This window comes from Leptinotarsa decemlineata, unplaced genomic scaffold (assembly GCF_025532065.1).
Source record: "Leptinotarsa decemlineata unplaced genomic scaffold, Ldec_3_MD MMD2_tig00001719_RagTag_RagTag, whole genome shotgun sequence".
In the NCBI taxonomy this organism is placed as follows: Eukaryota; Metazoa; Arthropoda; class Insecta; order Coleoptera; family Chrysomelidae; genus Leptinotarsa; species Leptinotarsa decemlineata.
Genome location: NW_027412569.1, coordinates 1,282,436 through 1,305,020, shown reverse-complemented (window position 1 = coordinate 1,305,020; position 22,585 = coordinate 1,282,436). Strand labels below are relative to the sequence as shown.

The 22,585-nt window shown below is 32.5% G+C and overlaps 1 protein-coding gene and 4 non-coding genes across 5 annotated transcripts; all 5 read right to left on the bottom strand.

Annotated features, from left to right (window-relative positions):
• Positions 1-7,367: 7,367 nt before the first annotated feature.
• Positions 7,368-7,436, bottom strand: LOC141482756 (small nucleolar RNA SNORD31). The gene has a single exon (XR_012465712.1). It is a non-coding gene; the product is annotated as a small nucleolar RNA SNORD31 (small nucleolar RNA).
• Positions 7,437-7,599: 163 nt separating this feature from the next.
• LOC111504283 (small nucleolar RNA SNORD31) lies at positions 7,600-7,668 on the bottom strand. The gene has a single exon (XR_002721982.1). It is a non-coding gene; the product is annotated as a small nucleolar RNA SNORD31 (small nucleolar RNA).
• A 1,867-nt stretch (positions 7,669-9,535) lies between these two features.
• LOC111504292 (small nucleolar RNA SNORD31) lies at positions 9,536-9,603 on the bottom strand. Its single transcript, XR_002721984.1, has one exon. It is a non-coding gene; the product is annotated as a small nucleolar RNA SNORD31 (small nucleolar RNA).
• A 712-nt stretch (positions 9,604-10,315) lies between these two features.
• LOC111504299 (small nucleolar RNA SNORD31) lies at positions 10,316-10,382 on the bottom strand. Its single transcript, XR_002721988.1, has one exon. It is a non-coding gene; the product is annotated as a small nucleolar RNA SNORD31 (small nucleolar RNA).
• A 714-nt stretch (positions 10,383-11,096) lies between these two features.
• On the bottom strand, positions 11,097-22,283 carry LOC111504191 (eukaryotic translation elongation factor 2). The gene is made up of 11 exons (XM_023158693.2): positions 22,138-22,283; positions 21,548-21,762; positions 20,426-20,619; positions 20,163-20,371; positions 19,407-19,666; positions 15,279-15,505; positions 14,467-14,883; positions 13,918-14,152; positions 13,148-13,595; positions 11,867-12,124; positions 11,097-11,594 (listed from the first exon to the last, which is right to left on the bottom strand). The coding sequence occupies exons 1-11, from the start codon at positions 22,138-22,140 to the stop codon at positions 11,526-11,528; spliced, it is 2,535 nt and encodes an 844-aa protein (XP_023014461.1). The 5' UTR covers positions 22,141-22,283; the 3' UTR covers positions 11,097-11,525.
• Positions 22,284-22,585: the final 302 nt, after the last annotated feature.

Sequence of the window (22,585 nt, the reverse complement as noted above, 5' to 3'; positions counted from 1 at the left end):
AAATTTAAATCACATTTAAGTCTTTCATAATTTATAAAAAGAAGGAATGGTATTCATAAAAACAAAAATCTCTAGAGGTCAGACAAAAATTTGTTCCATTTCCAAAAATATTACCTTATATAATAAAGTAATGATAAAAGCTTTCTGATTGTTTCAGCCTTTACTTGATGAAGATCCATAGTAATTTCATAAACAAACCTCGCGATTTGATCTCTACAAACTTTATTTCAAAAACATATCACAACATGTCATGATATTTATCAAATAAAGTTTGTAGAGATCAAATCGTGAGGTGTAGTTTATGAAATGACATAAGAATTTTTTTTTCCAATACGCACCAAGTATATTATTGAATTCATCTCACAATAATTCTGTTTATAGGCTTATGTGTTATTCTAATTGATCAAATTCCTTACCGCATTTTTAATCTCATGTCTACATCAAACAATTTCTTCAACTTTGGTCAACTAAAATTCTTCGGTATTTTTTAAATCTATTATTCATGAACTTTCAAGAAGAATTTCCAGTTGTACCAATATCTACACAAATCAATAAATAATCGACAAAAATTAAATTTAAATTGAAGCATAGGTCATTTCTGAATGTGTTTTGTCTGTACATGTAAACTATTTTGGAAAATTAAGGTTAATTTCAATAAAAAATCGACCTTTCTGAAGACTTTTCATAAATATGATATACTTGACAATAATTTATTCACTCCTCAAGATAGACGACACATATTCAGTTCCAAGTCTCATAGAATTTCGTTTATTTTCGAAAATTATTAAATAGTTTAGTGTTCTTACAATGTAAGAAGATAGGTTATAAGATGGATAATATATCAAAAAATTATATCCCTTGAAACATAATTCAATTATCCTTCCATTAAAATACTAGTGATGAAAACGAAAATATTTCTAGCCCTACTTCACCATGACTGTACAAAAGATAATACACACTTACCTTGAAATTGTCTGACGCCAATAACAGCTACATAATTCTTCCAAAATATATCTGAAATAAAAATTCACCATGAAATCTTCAAGCTCAATTGCAGTTAAATCTACATATTCAAAAAATAATGTATCAGACATCCAAGGAAGTTAAAACTTCATTGTATTCAGTTGGCAACATCGATTGTCATCATAGGTATTTTCTGTTACAGACAACTTTTTAAGTTATCAAATATCTGTTTAGATAATAATCACTTTGATTTTAATGTATAAAAAAAACACTCAATGAGACTTTAAGCATTACAAGATGCTATAATGACACGAAAAACGTATCGCGGTTTTGTGAACTGTCGAGTGGAGGTCTCACATAGAAGTTTTTTTTAATTCATTAAAACATAAGTAATCATCAAAACAGATATTTGATACCCTTAAAAAGTTTCTGACCTGTATTGAGGCGCCTAAAAATGCTGACGCCTTTATTGTGACGCCTGGAGATGCTGACGCCAGTATTGTGACGCCTGGAGATGCTGCCGCGGTTTTCCAAACTGTCTAGTGGAAATCTCACATTTTAAACTGTTTTTGGACTACGTTATAACGGATTTTCATCAAGTAACGGTCAGGTTCATTATATAATTTTGGTTTTACCTGCCAATAAATTTGATTAATTTTCAACTAAAGCAACGAATTGGAGAGATTTTTTTTCAATTCATCTTCATAACCAAGTTTCATTAGAGAGAAAATATTAAAGATTTACTATGAAATACTGGCAAAAAAGTAACGATTTTCCTTAGATTTCATCATAATTTTTCATCCAAATTTTCGAAATAACAATCATTAGTATTAGAATCGCCCACAATGTTTTGCAACGATCAATATGTAGAAAACACTGGACTCACCATTTGCAAGATTCCTTTTTCAGCTTAGTTTTTATCCAACCAATCAAGGAAATTCTCATCAGCTGAAATTAAGACAAACCAGATATAATTCAAAGTTACAAAAACAACATTTATAGATTTAAGTGCTTCAAGTCAGAAAGACTAATCGATATAGATTCATGGATTCTATCTCATACGGAGTAAACTTCATCATAATAGAATTATGACAACTTCTGTATCAAGTATTGGTCCGTTTTATTATATAACTTTGGTTTTACCTGCCAATAAAATTGATTATTTTTCAACTAAAGAAACGAACTGGAAATATTTTTTTTTGTAATTCGTCTTTATGACAAAGTTTCATCAGAGAAAAAAAAATTCAAGATTTACTATGACATACTGGCAAAAAAGTAATGATTTTCCTTAGATTTCATTTCATCCAAATTTTCGAAATAACAATCATTAAGTATTAGAATTGCCCACAATTTTTTGCAACAGTCAATATGTAAAAAACACTGGACTCACCATTTGCAATAGATTCCTTTTTCAGCTTAGTTTTTGTCCAACCAGTCAATGAAATCCTCCTTATCTGAAATTAAAACAAAACCGATATAATTCAAAGTTGCATAAACATCTTTTATAGATTTAAATGCTTCCAATCAGAAAGACTAATATAGATTCATGGATTGTATCACAAGCATGCAGGGTAAATTTCATCATGATAGAAATATAATTTCCATACTAATTAAAAAAAAAATTATTACCTTTATTTTCTTGATCTGCTTATTGATGCTGCTGATTGATTGTGCTGTTCACATCTAGAAAAAATTAATAGGTTAAAATAAATATTATCAAATAACATATATATTTTATAAAATATAAATTTGAAATTAAATGTTCATTTCAGAGAGATAATAAATTTCTGGGTTTTCAGGCAAATACAAATATTTGCAAGCAAACTGATTTGAGTGTATAGTTTGTACTATTTGTCAATTACTTAAAAAAGAGGCATTAAAGACAGAAACTGAACGAGACACTAATGGAATTTCCAAATTGGTGAATATAGTTTGTAGGGATATATCAGAATACTAATTATAATCAGGGAACTTCTTTAGGTGTCCTAAGAATTACTCATCATTTATAACACCTACAAACATATTTTGAATTATCTACAGACTGCATTAATGAAAAAATATTACCCAAATATGCAAATTACCTTAAAAACTGCAGAGTTACTCATATCTATGGTCAGCAATAGCATCTTCTTCATAGCCTGTAAACAACACTATTTAATAAAATTTCATTAATTCCTAGAGAATAAAACTTTAGTTAGTTGAATTTATCAGAAAAACATATTTTTTTTAATCAGGGTACATCTTTAGGTGTCCTAAGTTTACTCATCATGAACAGTAACAAAATATTATGGTAGTAAAAAATCAACCATTATGAAATGAATTAAATTTTTTGTAACAAGAATAATAGTTTTTTTCAATCAAGGTAAATCTTTGGGTGCCCAAACTTTACTCATCTGTATAGTTTCAAAATACTAATGTAGTATAAAAAACCATTCTGTAACAATTTCAATATCCTCGTATCAAAAATAATCAGAAAAACTTTTTTTAATCTTGATATGTCTTCAATTTTCCAAAGTTTAATCATCTGAAGAGCCTCAAAATATTATTGTAGTATGAAAAACTAACCATAAAATGAATGTGGGAAGTAAAACCTACCTTATTACTTTCAATTGCCTTTTTGTAGAATCACTCTTGAATGTTTTCCTGCAATATAAAAATTTGGGTAAATATATGCAAGAAGCACAAGTCCAAAGTAGTTTTTCGCTTTAAAAATTCAGAAAAACTAGATATAATCAGTGTACATAATTAGGTGTCCTAAGATTTACTCATCATGTCAAGTTTTTTAATATAATTAGGTAGTTCCTCAGGAAACCAATGTATTTCATAAAACAACAAAGTTTTGAACATAATTATGCATTACTTAATTGCATGTGGAACTGTTTGTACAGCTTCTTCAATACAGTTCTTCTAAATATTTATGACATGAACTTCTGTAATCAATTACTATTTAAATTTTATGTTATGAACATTCTTGTGTCTTGGGAATAATAAAGATCATTATATCTCCGTAAATATTTAAGGATTATAATATAAATCGCATACTTTTTTCAAAGACTTTATTGAGTACTTTTCCTTTTATTCTTTCATTACTTAAATCTTGCAATGATTTAACATAAGAACACGAGTCACGATTAGAGAAAACGAAACCTGGGTTAGTAGACCACGTTTAAATGTTTGTATCGAATTCATAAATGATATGCTTCCCGAATATCTCAAAAGATGAAATACAGTTCTCAAGTAACAGCCGTCCATATAATACAAGAAATTCAACTGATATCCAATTAAATAACACAAGTTTTGGACACAATCAATTATCATATAAAGGCTTGTAAAATACTAATTTGCCATTAGAAATTGAAATTTGTGAATATTTAGAAAAGTGGGTTCAATTTTTGTACAAAATCATTGATTTTTGAGAATAGTTTGACAACTGTACCAAAATATTTATTATTTGAGAGTCTGCTTGAAAATAATATAATTCATGTTATTAACCAATTATAATGATGTTTGTATTGTGTTGTATATTTTTATCCAATACTTTATGAATACAATTCCATAATAGTAGGCACTAAATTCTAACTATTATTGTATCAAACGAAAACGTTGTCAAGGTTGTGATTATATATAATTTATCATCATATTTCCTCATCTGTTTAGTATAATTTTTGTATGCCACTGCAGGAGACAGATCAAGGCAAAAACTTCAGTCATTTCAGATAATTTATTGCCTACTATAATATACCTAAATAAACTCACTATTATTATTGATATTATATCCAAATGGAACTACACGGGAAATTACACTTACCGTAAAATAGTTCCTATCTGGTGACATCAACACTAACTTCAAAACTTGAAATTCCAAATTCGATAAGATCAGGTGAATAAAGTCAGAAAACACTACTTTTCGGGCGTGAAACAAAATCCCCCATTAGTATGCTTTCTATTTACCCAGGACACTATTACATTCAGCATGAGTAAAACAAAATTTGCTTTTTCTTTTTGCCATGGAATTTAAACCACTTATGCTATTTTGTTGAATTTAGCGGGAAGTTTTGCCTGATTCAAGTGGGACTCTTTAAAAGTTCCACAAGAAACGCATCCCTCAACCACCTGTTACCAAATACTTTTCTGTTCAGGTACTCCCCTGGGTTAGAGCAATTTACTAAAATAATGGAAATTTAAGTTTTGAAGAGAGATATTAGATTTCTTGTGTGGGTTCTTATCCATCACGAACACTGATGTACTTGCTCGAATGTCCAGACAAGCTAGAATGAAAAATGAGATTAGGTAGTGATAAAAGTATGGACTCGATGAATTTCAGTATTGCTGAATTCAAAATCCTTTTGGCAAAAAACATAGTTATCTGTTAAGTGTCAGAGTACAGATAACTTCATTTGTGAAAAGTCGCATCATTTATAATATAACTAGTACATTCATGAAAGTATAGCGAAGAAAAAATTTTAAATTCATGAATTCAATTCAAGATAATGTTTATAGAAAGAAATGTTACAACACAACAGAAGAAATACTGGTAATGAATCAGAGAAAATCGTCCACTCATTGAATTTCATTTAGTTCTGTTTTAATATGGACATAAAATTCATAAAATTTCTACAAGTAGTTCTTATTAAACTTGAAAAACTTACCGCAAATCAAATTCTTCCATGGCAATTCTTGAAATGGCAATCTATAACAGCCTGGAACAGAAAACTAAGGTTAAAAATTGAGAAACATTCAACTCAATTACTTTGTTAATACTACAAATTTCAGAATCCTTTTGGCAAAAAACATTGTTATCCGTTAAGTGTCAGAGTTTACAAATAACTTCAGTGTGAAAATTTATCATCATAATAAAAAAACTGGAAAGTAGTAAAAACAAATATTAAAGTGAAAATTTACCTCATCACTCACTAACTGCGAGATACATTCTGGCTATTAGTTCCCTGAAAGAAAAAAAAGCGTTGAAACATCTGAGATTCTTTCAATTACAAACATCCATCAAGATGCTTGAACAATATAAAAAAAATAGTATGTGGGACGAGATTATATAACCGAGGAGCTAGGTATGAGTAAGATCTTTGAAAGATGTTTTTCCTTGAATTCGGAACATATGGATTAGTTTTGTGTCGAGTTTCATATTGTCTTAATTCATGTCTATTAACATGTCTTATAGTTTAGAGAGAGTTGTCTGATGTCTACGAGTTGATGTTTCTTTATGAGTCGGTCGGGTTTGTCCTTTTTTTGAGATGGATTATTTTCAATACTTATTTTTATGCTTGTTCTAGGCGTTTCAGAAAAGTTGTGTTTGCTACTCCCCAAGAAATTATTCCGTATGTGAGGTGGGTTTAGAAAAATGTATAGTATAGCATTCGCATTTGGGCTGTTTGTATGTATAGTTTCAAGTATTTTAATCTACATGTAACGAATCGTTAGTTTTTTGACTAAGTAATCAATATGTTCATCCCATTTTAGATGAGCGTCAATATATATACCAATTTATCTACTGATGAAACAGAAAGTTCTACGTCATCGTATTTTATTGAAGGTGATTTGAAATCTGGTAGATTTTTAGCGTACGAAGTGAAGGTAATGTAAAATTTTTTGGATATATTTATACTCAATAATTTACTTTCGAACCATTTAATTATCGTTTTGAAATGTCTTTTTTTTTACTTTTTCTTTTAATTTTTTACGCTTTAATAAATGAAACAAGTAAAATTACAATTTGTCCCATCATCTGAAATACAATTGAACAATCATATTAGGTCATCTAAGAATTCCTGAATTGAATAAAAGGCTTTTTTTAGTAAATCATCTTTTGATTTTTTTTTAATAATCTTTCCTCAAGGATCCTTATGGTCACTGGAAAGCAATTGAAGAAATGTACACCATTGTAGTCAGTTCCTTTTCTTCTTCTATTCAATCTATGATATTCAGGCATAATGTTCTGGTTGTGACATGCGAGATTCATAATACTACGGAAGCATCTCCTTTGTAACATAAAATTTTCTTCCGAATGGAAAGAGTGACCCCAGCTCAGCACAGGATATGTTATGTTTCAATAAAAATAACCATATTAAGCTTACATAATAGTTTCTCTAGATACAGTGTGTTCTTATCATAGACGATAGTTGAATTATGATCCGACCCACCCAAACAGCAAGTGCCTGGGACTCTATTAATACCAAAGCAGCTTTGCTACATATATTGAAGCTTCCTCCAAAATAAAGATTGTTGACTAGTAACAACTCCATCTCTTGAACAGAGCCTCAAGCGGAGAAAACATACCATGTACCATTACTCTAACAGAGATCCAACTGTGTCTGAATACTATTTATTTGTTAATCAATATTTAAAAGCCCTATGTCTTTGAACTTACATTTACAAATTATATTCCATGATTTTCTTCAGAACTGACCAATCAGTCATCGATTTCAGACTGGGGCGGTAATCAAATCATCACAGAAAATCAAAAATATTAACAAAAAATTTAAAAATTCGATTCAATCAACTCACCATTTCATCATTGTCCTTTCATCAGATGAATATCAAGCGCCTTGAACTATCTGGAATAAAAACATTGAAATTATTCTGAGGATTCTAATTGAATAAAACCTTACTTTAATAAAAATCAATCAATCAGAATCACCAATCAGTCACAAAAATCAGACTGGGGCGGTAATAGAAATCATCATTTGAAGTAACTGCATCCAGCAGTTTTGAGTAGGTGAACCAACTGAAATCAACCAATGTCTCAACGCATTTGTTGTTTTTTTAAATAGTAGATGGCGCTTGCCTGCTTTTAAAATATTATAGTTTTTTTGAAATGTCACTGTATCAAGAGCTATTTCTCTGGTTTGTTAGCCGTGGTCTGCAGCTTTTATGCCTGACATTTCATCGGCAACTGCGTCAGACATCGAAAGTGATAAGTACATACTACTCATACTACATCCTAACAGCACAAACTAGCTGGTATGGCAACTGCGTCAGATATTATTGAAGATGATTAGGCATTAAAGTACTCTAGTTGTTCTCACAATACATACTACCTTGTGCTGGAAGGAGTCATACTACAACCTAACACCACAAACTAGGTAGTATGGCAACTATGTCAGATATTATCGAAGATGATTAGGCATTAAAGTTCTCCAGTTGTTCTCACAGTACATACTACCATGTGTTGTGAGGACTCATACTAGGTTCTAACAGTACAAACTAGGTAGTATGTACTGAGAGGACTTAGTACGAGTCCCCATTGCACAAAGTTCACTCTTTGATCAATGGCCCGACAGAAAGTCACCAGTGCCAACAGAAAATGTCTGTGGAAGGGCAAACTGAATTCAACTCCTTTTCCCTCATGTCAAAATATTTATAATTTGAGGAATTACCCAGGAAGAGCAGTCTCCAGTGTCCTCAAGATAGGAGCGACTGAATTCTGGCTTTACACACTATAAACTTATTTCACTGTAGTGTTAGAAGTCTGGTAAATGCCTACTGGAAAACAACTACTACCCCAGCTAATACCATGCTGAACATTGAATTATATTCAACAGACATTTATACAAGAGTACTCACGTGGGGTTAGTCGTGCAGATGTTTTCAGAATCATGCACATTCATTAGTTGTTTTCAGACAGGTATTTCCAGAACCCACTGTGTAGGAACCGTCGAGAGTTTATTTTGATACAATCATTTTCGTTTTGATCAAAGAAGGCAGAATATCGATTTTGAACAAAGATTGAGGCGATGGAAATTCAGGTATTTTGAAATGTACATACCAGAGCCATTCAAAAAGTACTACTAATAGTAACTTTGTATATAAAACACTTACCTAAAATATTAATTATAATTTCCCAACCGCTTGAAACTGTCCTGTGCAAAACATTCAACGCCTGAAAATGAAGAAAGCAACTTTAGTTGGTGCAATTGATTATTAATAACCATAACCGCTTGAATTATTATTTCAGATGGCCGTTCTATTTGTCTTCACTTGAAGTCAGAACAGGTCTGTGAGAACATTCATCATGTAATTAAGAAATTTTCAAATACCCTAAAAATGCTAATTTTGTTCAATTTGCAATAGGCACCTACTACAAATTTTTTCAAAGTAACAATTGAAATATTTCTACTTCATTGCAATAACTATTTTCTTCAAGTTATTTACAACTGATCTTAATTTTTTAGTATCAAGATTACATCAAAGTTACAACTGCAAAAATTATTAGCTAAATATTATTTTTCACGTTTATATGAACAATTTTCAATTATAATCTTCAATCTGATTTTTCATCTTTCAAGTTTCATTTCTAAATTTATATTCAATTTTAGTTAGTTTATTTTCTACTCAGTCTTAATATAATTTTCACTCAAGGTAACTCTGTGGACCAATAGAACCACCACACAAATAAAATGTTCAGGACAACAAAATAAAAAACTCAACTTACCATTTGCATACCATGTCGAAAGATCTTTCTTCAAAGTAACCATTTTATATACACAGCCTCTCTGTAACAAAATAGATAATATTGTAAAAATGTCAATTTACAGGAAGTTGGATAGAATTTGACAACAAAAAATCAGAACAACCAATCAGTCACAAAATTCAGACTGGGGCGGTAAAAAAAATCATCATGAAAATATAAAAATAAATGATCAAAAGTTCAATGAAACCTTTCAAATCCAAATAACTTATTCATTTCACTCTGAATCATTAAATTTTCCATTTTATACGAGCAGCAACCTGATTCAGATCTGTTTGATATCATTTTTCAACTTTGAACAACTTTTAATTAGAGTAATTTTCAGCTTTCAAGTTTAATATTTACTTCAAAATTTATGAATTTCATTAGTTTGGACTCACATTATCCAATATTATATAAATCGATTTGAAATCCCAATAAAAATGAAAAATTAAAACGAATAGCTGAAAATAATAATCAGATCAAGCAAAAAAAATCCTGAGATGACATTACAGTGAAATAATACACAAGTAAAAAATAGAACAATTAAACAAAAAAAATTAAGGGGTTTTAAGCCAAGTTACTACACGACTTGCATTTTATTTCAGTGTAATTTCATTTCAGAGTTTTTTGTTAATGAAATTCATCATGAAACATCACCATCAAACATTTAAAATTTATATTATAATTTATATTTGATTTTGGAATAGAAGCACCACAAATGAAAAAGTTCAGGACGACAAAATAAAAAACCCAACTTACCATTTGCATGCCATGTCGTAAGACCTTTTTCTCAAAGTAAATATCATATACACATACTGCCTCTCTGCAACGAAAGAGAAAATATTATAAGAATGGTAATTGAAACTAAGTTAGATTAATGATGAAGATGAAAAATCAGAACAACCAATCAGTCATGAATTTCAGACTGGGGCGGTAAAAAAATCATCATGAAAATATAAAAATAAATGATTGAAAGTTCAATGAAAAATAAGAGTTTGGGAATATTCAACTAACTAATTCAGAAAAGTAACGAATGAATATAAATAAATTATATATCTATTGAAAACCCTTTTGCCTCAGTAGAACAAAAAATACTGGCTCTCGTATCATCTCCTGATGATGTCAATTTTGTTAACAAAACGAGCGTCGAGGGACAGGATTTCTGTTCTGGTAAAAAAAAGTGTCCAATAGATTTTATATTTATGAAATAAAAAAAATATCAACTATTATAATCTTGTATATAATACTCGATATAAAAGTAAAAATAAACATTAAAACAAAAAATTTGCAAAAAATAAAAATATTTATGATGAAACAAATTAACCAAAACAAATTCATCACCAACTTTTTTGAAAACCTGAACAATCAAAATATAAACTATGAAATGTTAAGAGAGTCAAGGAACATTCTGACTTTTATGAAGTTCTTTATGTAACGATCATACCACACATTCATAACAACGTATAAAATCAAAAAAATGTTATTGTATTTAATCCATATTTCACTCACCAAAGAGTCCAGTTGAAATCCTTCAGACATCTCTGCTGACTGGCTCTACTCAATCGCCCAATCAGACTCCCTCCAGGTAACCCCCCGCTAAACGTTTACTTCCTTTCAATGATTAAAACTACTTATTGATTTGACTTCATCTCAAATGAAAAACTGAATGTTCGTTAAAAAATTTGATATTTATTGTACATACATCCAAAAAACACAAATTACTTAAAATTAATCAGTACCTTAAAAAAATAAATTACACCGTCGTGTGCAACAGATTTTGATTTTCTCTTTTTCCCAAGCTGGCAACCCGACTAAAAAATAAAATAAAAGTAGCCGTAGATTCCTGTATTAGATTTTACTTGATCTGTCAATTGCAATAACTACACAAGATGTTCCAGAGTATCAACAAAAATATAATATATAACAAATTAATAAAAGTTCACAGATTATCTATCGAGTCAAGAGGAAAAGAAACCCTGCCAGGTGATACACATTGTAAAAAAGGGAATTTTAAAATAACCTATGCAATACAACCGCGGTACATGCTGTTGGTTACTTTCATTAAATAATCTGTACATAACCTAATTTCCACCATTGTTTACAATTTATCCAGATATTGGGCGAGATCTGGAAGTCCTTCTTTGAGACCCTTTCGTTTACGTGTTTCCTGAAATGAAAATCAAGAAATCAATATAATATATTCGAAACATTAAAGCAAGATTGATATATGAAACAAATATAGACTCATTAATTTTTTTTTCAAATATATTGTGTCAAAAATATTTTTAAAGTTCATTATGGTTAGAAACTCGAAGCAAAAGTAAAATTAGCAAATCAATCATTTAAGAGTTTTTTCTTTGCTGTGTAAAGATCAACTGTTAAAAAATCAATGTAAATACCAGAAAGTTTAACAATTATATATAAACAAATGTTCCTTACCTGCACAATACCGAATGGCTTGGATCCAGCTTCCATTGGATTACCTGGCAACACCTGCCAATGATCGAACACAGATTGAGGGAAAGCTTGGCCACCAGTGTTGGAACGCAGATCAGCAGTGAAACCGAATGATTCGTTGACAGGCAGGTATGCTTTAACCAAGAACATGGGGGTTCCGGCGATTTGGGATTCTTCAAATACGTGACCACGTCTTCTGTTCAATACTCCGTAGATTCCTCCGACAGCAACTTCAGGACACTGGAAGTGAAAAGATCAACTGTCAAACTATTCAATATCAATACGCTTGAAAGGAATAACACAAAATGAAAGCAAAAGAAACTGCCAAAGAAAAAGACAAACAGATATAAAGGGGTAATCAAGAAAAGAATTTGAAAAAACAAAAAAAAAGTCAGAAAAGTTACAAAAAGTATTGAAATAAAAATATTTATCAAACTTAAAAATTCAATCAACTTGAAAAGAATAAAAAGAGGGCCTAAAACAAATGTAATAGGAAAGCAAAACAAAAAATGAATATATAAGTGGAACAATTCGGAAACGTCAGACATGAAATGAAAAAGATTATAAAAAGTTATTGAAGAGCCAAGAAAATGGGCTTGAAAATAAGTCAAAAAAGTTTTTTAAAAAAAAAGAGCTATGTTTAAAAGAGGGAAACAGTTTGAAAACGGGCAATAAAAAAGTTTTAAAAATACAAGGAAAGAATACACTATAACCGAGTATTCAAAAAAAGAAAAATTATGTCTAAGGGCGAGAAAGGATAATTAAATATTAAAAAAAAAAAGATCAAATAAGAAAAGTACAATGAAAAATAAGACTTAAAAAAAACAAACAAATAGAGAAAAGTTTTCAAAAAGAGAAGAGTATTCAAAAAAGAAGTTTTAAAAAGAGAAGTTTACAAAACAGAATTGTTTTTTAAAAAGTTTACAAAAAGATAAAAGTACACAAAAAGAGAAAAGTCTATAAAAAAAAAAAGAAAAGTTTACTAAATGAGAATTAAACAAGAAAAAATTCACAAAATTAGAAGTTTAAAAATAATTATTCATAACACAAAAGTTCAAAAATGAAAGAATAAATAAACACATTTTAGGTGAAGTGGGGTAAAAATTCTACTTAAGCTAGAAAAAAAAAAAAAATCAGGAGAGCCAAGATAGGGAGCGAAGGAAAAACTACAATCTAGAAAAAAGAACCAAATGAATAAAAAACAAACAAGTCAACTACTTTGACAAGTCATATATATCGTTTAAAAAAAAAACGGTGACTCACCATAATTTCACACTTGTAGATAGGTTCCATCAACCTAGGAGAAGCAGTCAACAGACAAGCATACAAACACCTACGAGTTGTAGGAATGATTTGACCACCACCACGATGGATAGCATCAGCGTGCAAGGTGACGTCATAAATGTTGAACCTAACGGAACGCAAATTCTCTTCAGACAACACACCTTCCTTGGTGGCCCATTGGAATCCAGCGACAACAGAGTCCTTGATTTCATTAAGGTATTGCACTCCCTTGGTACAATCAACGAGGAGGTTGGGTCCGGTTCCGTCGGGGCCGAAACACCAGATCTTACGGGCTTCAGTGAGGTCATAATCGTATTTTTCTCCAAGGTAACGGGCACGGGACTTGAAGTCATCTCTGGGGTTGACTTTGCCGTCATCGATGTCTTCGGCGAGACCATCAGGCATGGGACAGGCCTTCATGAACAATCTGAAGGACAACAAAGGAATCAGTCGATTGCAAGAGGTTGACAGTCGCTAAATGAGAGCAGTAAAATGCTTGTATGTCCCCCTATTCTGACCAAGGGGAGGATTTACCCCAAGACCGAAACTAAAAGACAATTGATATGCCACCCAATGCGAATGCTACAAAGATATGAAACCATGTAGCATTGTCTATTGGTGGCACAAAATCTCTTCACCCAAAAACTTTTGGAAAAATAATTGTCCAAATATTCATTATGTAATGAAAAAATGAGATTACTTCCATTGCATGGAGTACAGTAAAATCAAAAATATAACCACAATAATACCTGTTATGTTTGTTTGGCGACTTCGACAAGCACATCTGGTCAGATTCTTCGCTGACCGTTTCACGGTAAGACACGACTGGGTCAGATTTTTTTATGGGAATACAAGCGTGGTCTTCTTCCAAATCTTTAAGACAGATTTCCAAGTGGAGTTCACCAGCTCCAGCAATGATGTGTTCTCCGGACTCTTCAATGATACATTGTACCATAGGATCTGATTTGGTCAAACGTTTCAAACCTTGAAAAGAAAACAAATGTCAATGGAAGTTTCAGGATTTCAATTCACAATATCACTATGCCAATGTTACTCTTGATGTACAAGAAAATATGCAAAAGAAATGAGAAAAAATATGAATGTCGAGCTTATGCGCAGTTTGGTGGGTTTTTCACCTCATTTATATCTGGTGCTAAAATTAAATTACAAAAGTACCAAAGAAAAACTTCAAAAAAATAAAGAAGAAAACTAGTGATGTTCTGGCTGTAAGTTGTGATAAGATGATCAGTGACTTGTTTATTCTGAGTTATGGATACGGATATAATCAAACTGCTTACCTTCTACGAGTTTTGGCAAATCGGCAGGGTTCTTCGGTTCCACAGCGACACGCACAACAGGGGACACGCTGAACTTCATGACCTTCAAGTTGTGGGCATCCTTGAACGTACTGATGGTACCAGTCTTTACCAAGAACTGATCGACACCGACCAATCCGCAGATGTTACCGGAAGGTACGTCTTCGATGGCCTCGACGTAACGACCCATCATGAGGATTGTACGTTGGATGGCTTTTTCGTACAAATCTTCCCTCTTGCCGGGGACGTAGTTGGGACCCATGATGCGGGCCTTCATACCGGTTGCTACTACACCAGAGAAGACACGACCGAAAGCGTAGAAACGTCCCTTATCTGAGGTCGGTACCATTTTGGAGATGTACATCATGAGGGGTGCGTTGGGGTCGCAGTTTTTGATTCCTGTATTAGAAATATATTGTGTTGAACTTGGTTTTTGGTATTTACAAATTTCCATCAACTTATATAACTACTTAGTTGAACAAAAATGTTATTTTTAAAGTTGAATGTGTGTATTATTCGCACCGTAGCATTTCGCAACCGGGCATAAAGATAGAGGCCCTGTGAAAGCGTTTAAATGTGAATATAAAAATTATCTTCTTCCATTGCACTGCCAACAGGGTATTCGTTTGATGACGACAACAGGAGCTGCCGCCATGCAAACTGTCCAGTGGCTCTAGTTGTGCTGGAAGATGAGTAAAAAAAAAAGTTGAAGTCTGGAATGACAAATTTTAGATATCGCCCAAATGGAGCTGCCGTCAAATGAAGATGAAAACCAAATTATAACGTGATCTTACCAATGGCAGCTTCGTCGTCTAAAGGTCCTTCATACAACATTTCCATTCTGTATTTCTGGGCAGTTACAGGTGAAGGCAAATGGATGGCAATCATCTGAAGCAAAGCTTCACCAGCTGGCAACCAAGTTCTCATTACAACCTTCAAAAGTTGCTTGCCATCCTTGTCCTTGTCTTCGTGTTTCAAATTAATACCCAATTTGGGTAAGAGTGCTTCGTATTCTTCCTTCCTTAAAACGAAATAAAAAATGTTAGATTGGAGATTTTCAAAAATCATTCAAATATTTGGGCCACAAAAACAACAGGATGAATATTGGAGAACAGAATAATTGTTTAAAAACCATTTGGAATTTTCATATAATTTCAGAAACATATCCATTCCTCTGAAAAAATTCAGATTACAAGTTTTCATGCAAACGTGCATAAATTCTTTGCTGAAGTATCAATTATTCAGTATTTCATGTTTTAGTAACTGCAAAAAATGCAAATCTTAATAAAAATGATGCTTTTTACCTGATTACCCTCAAATCAACAACACAATTAACAACAAATCAATTTCAGATGGAAGGTTCTATACCTCCGTTAAGGTGGCCCCAAACGATCAATCTGCTCGATCAAACGATTGAGTGAATCGATTGACGCGCGCTTCTTCAACCGCTTGATTCATTTAAACTCTCTATCAATCATCATCAAGCCTCGCTTCAAGCGTCAAACAGGTTCCTACACAGTCAATCACGCTCGAGTCAATCAATTGACTCAAGCTATTGATCAAAATGATTGACCGTCTAGGGCCTCCTTTACATTTTCTATCTGTTGACATTTTTTTTTTATAAAAGTAGTTGTTTCAAGAGGTCTTTTTCTTCCAGTTTGTGCCCGAAAGTTACTTTTTTTGCATAATCTACACATCTTTATAAAAGAGTTTGTTCAATGTGAAATTATTTGCTTTATATTTTTCTTTGTAAGATTCCCACATTTTTTTTGTATTAAGATGGAGAAGTAGAAAGCCAAATCCTTTCTGTTCTGTTTTTTTCAATCACGATAGTACTGATTAAAACTTGAAAAAACTGAAGCACCAAAACACTCTTGACTTTTTCAAAACTTTGGATTGTTAATCATAAAAATTTCCCTTGGGTAGTTGCTTTCCTAGCCTATCATCATTTGCTTTGGTGCCTATTGAGAACCTCAAGGATCTATGGCCTATAAGACATGCAGGCAAGATGAATCCCAGTCATAAAAAACAGAAGCATTATGCTAATGTGAAATGCTGACCCTCCGAGATAAATACTCAAAATCCTGTCTTGCAGGTAGTATAACAGGTAAATTACCCTAAAATACTGTGCTAGGGTAAAATGTTGATAAAATGCCTAGAAGGTAGTAAAATAGTAAGTCACCCCAAAACACTTTTCCCCAGGTTAAAATGCTGACCCTCTGGGATAAATACTCAAAATCCTGTCTGGCAGATAGTATAACAGATAAATTACCCTAAAAAATTTTGCTGGGGTGAAATGTTGATTAATGCCTTGTCTAGCAGGTAGTAAAATAGTAAGTCACCCCAAAACACATTTCCCCAGGTTAAAATGCTGACCCTCTGGGATAAATACTCAAAATCCTGTCTGGCAGATAGTAAAACAGATAAATTACCCTTAAACATTGTGCTGGGGTGAAATGTTGATTAATGCCTTGTCTAGCAGGTAGTAAAATAGTAAGTCACCCCAAAACACATTGGCCTAGGTTAAAATGCTGACCCTCTGGGATAAATACTCAAAATCCTGTCTGGCAGATAGTATAACAGATAAATTACCCTAAAAAATTTTGCTGGGGTGAAATGTTGATTAATGCCTTGTCTAGCAGGTAGTAAAATAGTAAGTCACCCCAAAACACATTTCCCCAGGTTAAAATGCTGACCCTCTGGGATAAATACTCAAAATCCTGTCTGGCAGATAGTAAAACAGATAAATTACCCTTAAACATTGTGCTGGGGTGAAATGTTGATTAATGCCTTGTCTAGCAGGTAGTAAAATAGTAAGTCACCCCAAAACACATTGGCCTAGGTTAAAATGCTGACCCTCTGGGATAAATACTCAAAATCCTGTCTGGCAGATAGTATAACAGATAAATTACCCTAAAAAATTTTGCTGGGGTGAAATGTTGATTAATGCCTTGTCTAGCAGGTAGTAAAATAGTAAGTCACCCCAAAACACATTTCCCCAGGTTAAAATGCTGACCCTCTGGGATAAATACTCAAAATCCTGTCTGGCAGATAGTAAAACAGATAAATTACCCTTAAACATTGTGCTGGGGTGAAATGTTGATTAATGCCTTGTCTAGCAGGTAGTAAAATAGTAAGTCACCCCAAAACACATTTCCCCAGGTTAAAATGCTGACCCTCTGGGATAAATACTCAAAATCCTGTCTGGCAGATAGTAAAACAGATAAATTACCCTTAAACATTGTGCTGGGGTGAAATGTTGATTAATGCCTTGTCTAGCAGGTAGTAAAATAGTAAGTCACCCCAAAACACTTTTCCCCAGGTTAAAATGCTGACCCTCTGGGATAAATACTCAAAATCCTGTCTGGCAGATAGTATAACAGATAAATTACCCTAAAACATTGTGCTGGGGTGAAATGTTGATTAATGCCTTGTCTAGCAGGTAGTAAAATAGTAAGTCACCCCAAAACACATTGGCCTAGGTTAAAATGCTGACCCTCTGGGATAAATACTCAAAATCCTGTCTGGCAGATAGTATAACAGATAAATTACCCTAAAAAATTTTGCTGGGGTGAAATGTTGATTAATGCCTTGTCTAGCAGGTAGTAAAATAGTAAGTCACCCCAAAACACATTTCCCCAGGTTAAAATGCTGACCCTCTGGGATAAATACTCAAAATCCTGTCTGGCAGATAGTAAAACAGATAAATTACCCTTAAACATTGTGCTGGGGTGAAATGTTGATTAATGCCTTGTCTAGCAGGTAGTAAAATAGTAAGTCACCCCAAAACACTTTTCCCCAGGTTAAAATGCTGACCCTCTGGGATAAATACTCAAAATCCTGTCTGGCAGATAGTATAACAGATAAATTACCCTAAAACATTGTGCTGGGGTGAAATGTTGATTAATGCCTTGTCTAGCAGGTAGTAAAATAAGTCACCCCAAAACACATTTCCCCAGGTTAAAATGCTGATCCTCTGGGTACTTATAATCTTGTCTGGCAGATAGTATAACAGATAAATTACCCTAAAATATTGTGCTGAGGTAAAATGCTGATGTAATTGCCTTTAGCAGGTAGTAAAATAGTAAATCACCCCAAAGCACATTAGCCTAGGTTAAAATGCTGACCCTCTGGGATAAATACTTATAATTCTGTCTGGCAGATAGTATAACAGATAAATTATTCTAACATATTGTGCTGGGGTAAACTGTTGATGTAATGCCTTATCTAACAGGTAGTAAAATAGATTAAGTCACTTCAGAACACATACTGATAAATACTTATGATCCCCTTTATCCTGAAATATATTATGCTCTCCCAATGAAAGAATAGTATTTTCAGATGTAGGAAATTGATGTTTCAAACCATAATGATGAAATCGCCAAGTAAGAGCCGACAGGGATTTAAGTAAATTATGCTAAACCATTTGCAAACAATGGGCAGGTATTTATTCCCTAGATACTATTGCAATTTGTACATATAATTTTGGGTACTGAATGAGGTTTACAAGTGAAATTTTATTTTTTCTTAAGGACAGAACACCTAATTCAAAATAAGTGGACTTTTTCCGGAACTTGACAAGGTATTGACCAGTGATCAAAATCTACAGACAAAAAGTCAATTCGTTATTTCTGAAAGTAATTCAGGTAAGAATCAATTTAAAAAATTTGGATGATTTCAAAAAACATTTTGTACGTCATTGAAAAAAAGTCATACACCGGAAATCCTCAGGGCTTTTCAATTGATAAACATGAAGTGTTTTTCTGATATTAATTTATACCCTTTGCCTCTCAAGACGAATTTCTGCTTCGTAATTTTATTAATTCATAATTTATAACAAATTTCGAAGTATACATCCTGAACATCTCCCCGTATCCTTGTATTCACAAACACACAAACAACACACTAATGTCAATACTTACTTGTAGTTCATGATGGAATCGAAAATCTTGTATATGGGATCTAAGATGTACATGCAGAAGGAACGTTTGTTACCGTCGTCCTTCTGTTTGGACCATTTCTTTGTTTTGGGGTTGAAGAAGCTCTCTCCCCACAACCTGTTCATCAACTTAACGACGTCGATCTTGAACTTTTCAGCATACATCTCAGAGAATTGTTTCAAGGTGAAGGCCCAACCGTGAAGACCTGAACCGAATCCTACTGAACCTTTGCTAGGGTCAACCTTTAAAAGACAATAAGTATATTAAACAGTGCTCAATTTCAAGACATTCCGAAATGTTTTTCAATGAATTTGTATCATTGTAGGAAACTGCAGCGAACATTGAAATTTTCACAGCAGGGCAAAATATGAGTTTAGTATATGAGCCAAAACGATTTCATCAGCAATAATTGTCAAATGAATATAAAATTCAGCTCAATGAAAATATACGAGGATGTATTGATATCTAGTTAGCCTAGACCTCTCACTTAGGTAAATAAAATATTGTGTTATCACAGTAAGAAAAGTTAATAAAAATGTTAATATTCAAATTAACACACCTCAATGCGAGATTTCCATTGAAAGTTTATAAAACCGCGACACATCTTTATAGTATCTTTGACACTATTGTAATGATCGAAAATGATGTCAAGTAGACTAAAAATTTTTCAATGCATTCTCGTACTCTTCTTCATTCAATTCATTAAGAATCAAAGAACTTCATAGTGTAACTCCTTACCCTAACTTCTCCCATTGGACCACCATCATCGTTATAGGTGGCAATGATAACGTTCACATTTTCAACAATACGTTGGAAGGTTTGGAAAAGCTCTTCGGCCTCCAATTGCAATTCCAAGAGAGCTCGGTCCATCTTGTTCATGAACAAAATGGGCTTGATACGTTCAGCGATAGCCTGACGCAAAACGGTTTCAGTTTGTACACATACACCTATAATTGAAACGTTTAATTATATAACACTAAAAAATGTATTGATTGACTTACCAGAAACACAATCGACAACTACAAGAGCACCATCGGTAACTCGAAGAGCGGCTGTTACTTCAGAGGAGAAATCAACGTGTCCAGGGGAGTCGATCAAGTTGATCAAGAAACCTTTCTCGTCTTTCTCACGTTGATCGGGGTTGTTGATAAAGACAATATCTTTGTCTTCAAGTTCGAAGAACATAGATATGGCACTGAAATGTATTGAAATTATATTGAAGCAGACATTAATGAAGTAAAATTAAGTTAATTTTCATTAGTTGGGGGTTACGTGTAATTTCGAAAAAATTATGCATATTTTTGCCAGCTGGTCACAAATTTGAATATCACTCGGATTCAATTCAATAACTACTTTATGAGAAACGTACTGAACAATACATAATATATTACAAAATTACATGATATATTATTTTCACCTTTGAAAGGTTTAAAATTCATGTTTTTTTTCTGATTGAAGCTATCTTCCAATAAACTAACTGGATAAGTATAGTGTAAAAAAAATTGTTGATTATGATGTCTGTGTATATCCTTATTGGATATTTCCAATTAATAGCTTTAGGTTTGAATAAACTCGTTATTACTGGTGTTCTCCTTGTCAACATGGTCCAATAGTTGGGATCAATGAGTGGACTCTCCATGAATTTGGGAACTGATCTTTTTATATTTCACGATTTGAAAAAAATACCACAACAATCATTTGGTTGAAGTGGCAAAACAATGGATATTGATGTTCCTTCGATCCAATGTTCAAAACTGAATGAAATTCCGCAATTTCCATTGTAGTGGAGCATAATTTTCCGCAAACAGAGGCCAAAACTGCCGTTTGGCGAAATAGCATCACAAAGGAAGTGGCACTCCACATGATTGAGGTTGTGTTTTGTACACAAAATAAACCCCCAAAAATTGTTTGGAGGACAATACAAAGAAACTAAGAACAGGTTTTTACTAGAAATGTGTGAACAGCAAAATAAAATGTATAAGATACACCAATAATTTTCAATGTTTGAGATTTCATATGCCATTTGCATTCAAATTGAATGAGTGTCTCGAATTCGTGATCTGTGTAAAAAAGTTATCAACAAGAACAAAATGTGAAGATGGGATAATGAAAAATTGACTCACGTTGATTTGATGGTAATACAACGTTCCTGTTCATCTTTCCTGGTATCAGTAAATCGGGTTTCTCCAGCTTTAGCTCCAGCAATAATACCAGCTTTAGATACAAGGGAGTCGGTAAGAGTTGATTTTCCATGGTCTACATGGGCAATGACGGACATGTTACGGATGTTCCTTTTTTTGTCCATCATGGCCCTGATTTCGTCAACAGTAAAGTTCACCTAAAAAATTTAATAATTGGTTCAATTTCACAATTAAAATAACTTTAAAAACAAGTTGAACAACAATGGTTACATATGGGAGCCCACACTTACCATTTTCAAAATATTACTTCAAAGTTTAATGAAACTGTATTGAGATTAAGCAAAAGTAGTAACTAATAATCTGCCAGTATCGATAAGTGAATAGAAAATAGAACAATTGCAATACATGCAGAAAGGTAAACACGAATAAATCGAGGATTTCATACTGTTGTGCAATCTCCAAAAACCATCATTGAATTAAAAGTAAACATAACTCAAAAATGTTGGCATGGAAAAATGAAATGAGAAAAAGTAAGGATACTTTTGATTTTAAATATTTTTTAAAGTACTCACCATTTTGGATGTTTAAAGATTTTCTTCGGCACTATCAAAACTACGATACGCCAACTATGGCGCACTCCCGTGAAAGAAAGAGAAATATTTCTGCCACGCAGAACAGAACAGGAGACACGAGAAATAGTCACAGATTAGCAGTGATGCCAGATTTATAGCGAATTTCATTCCAGTGATGTCAATCATAGCCAATATAAAGAAAACAAATTTTGGACCAAATACTCCAATAAATAATTGTTTTAGAATTGCTTTGAGAATCTGAATAAATATATCAAATGAGGTTAATTATTATCCATCTTGCATCATACAGAACGGTATCAAAAACAGTGCTGAATTTCAACTTTTGTTTGACTCAAATTATAATAAAGAAAATGTGTTATAAACTAATAGCATACGTTTCAACAAGAAATATATTTCTTAAACCAAATAAATCTTCATTGCGAATATT

What these genes read in the sequence shown, in the direction of transcription:
- LOC111504191 (XM_023158693.2), bottom strand. An exon ending in AGTTGTCGATTGTGTTTCTG is followed by an intron (nt 20,372 to 20,425) that starts GTAAGTCAATCA and finishes TTTCAATTATAG; the next exon opens with GTGTATGTGTACAAACTGAA. An exon ending in AGACGACGAAGCTGCCATTG is followed by an intron (nt 14,884 to 15,278) that starts GTAAGATCACGT and finishes TTTCTAATACAG; the next exon opens with GAATCAAAAACTGCGACCCC.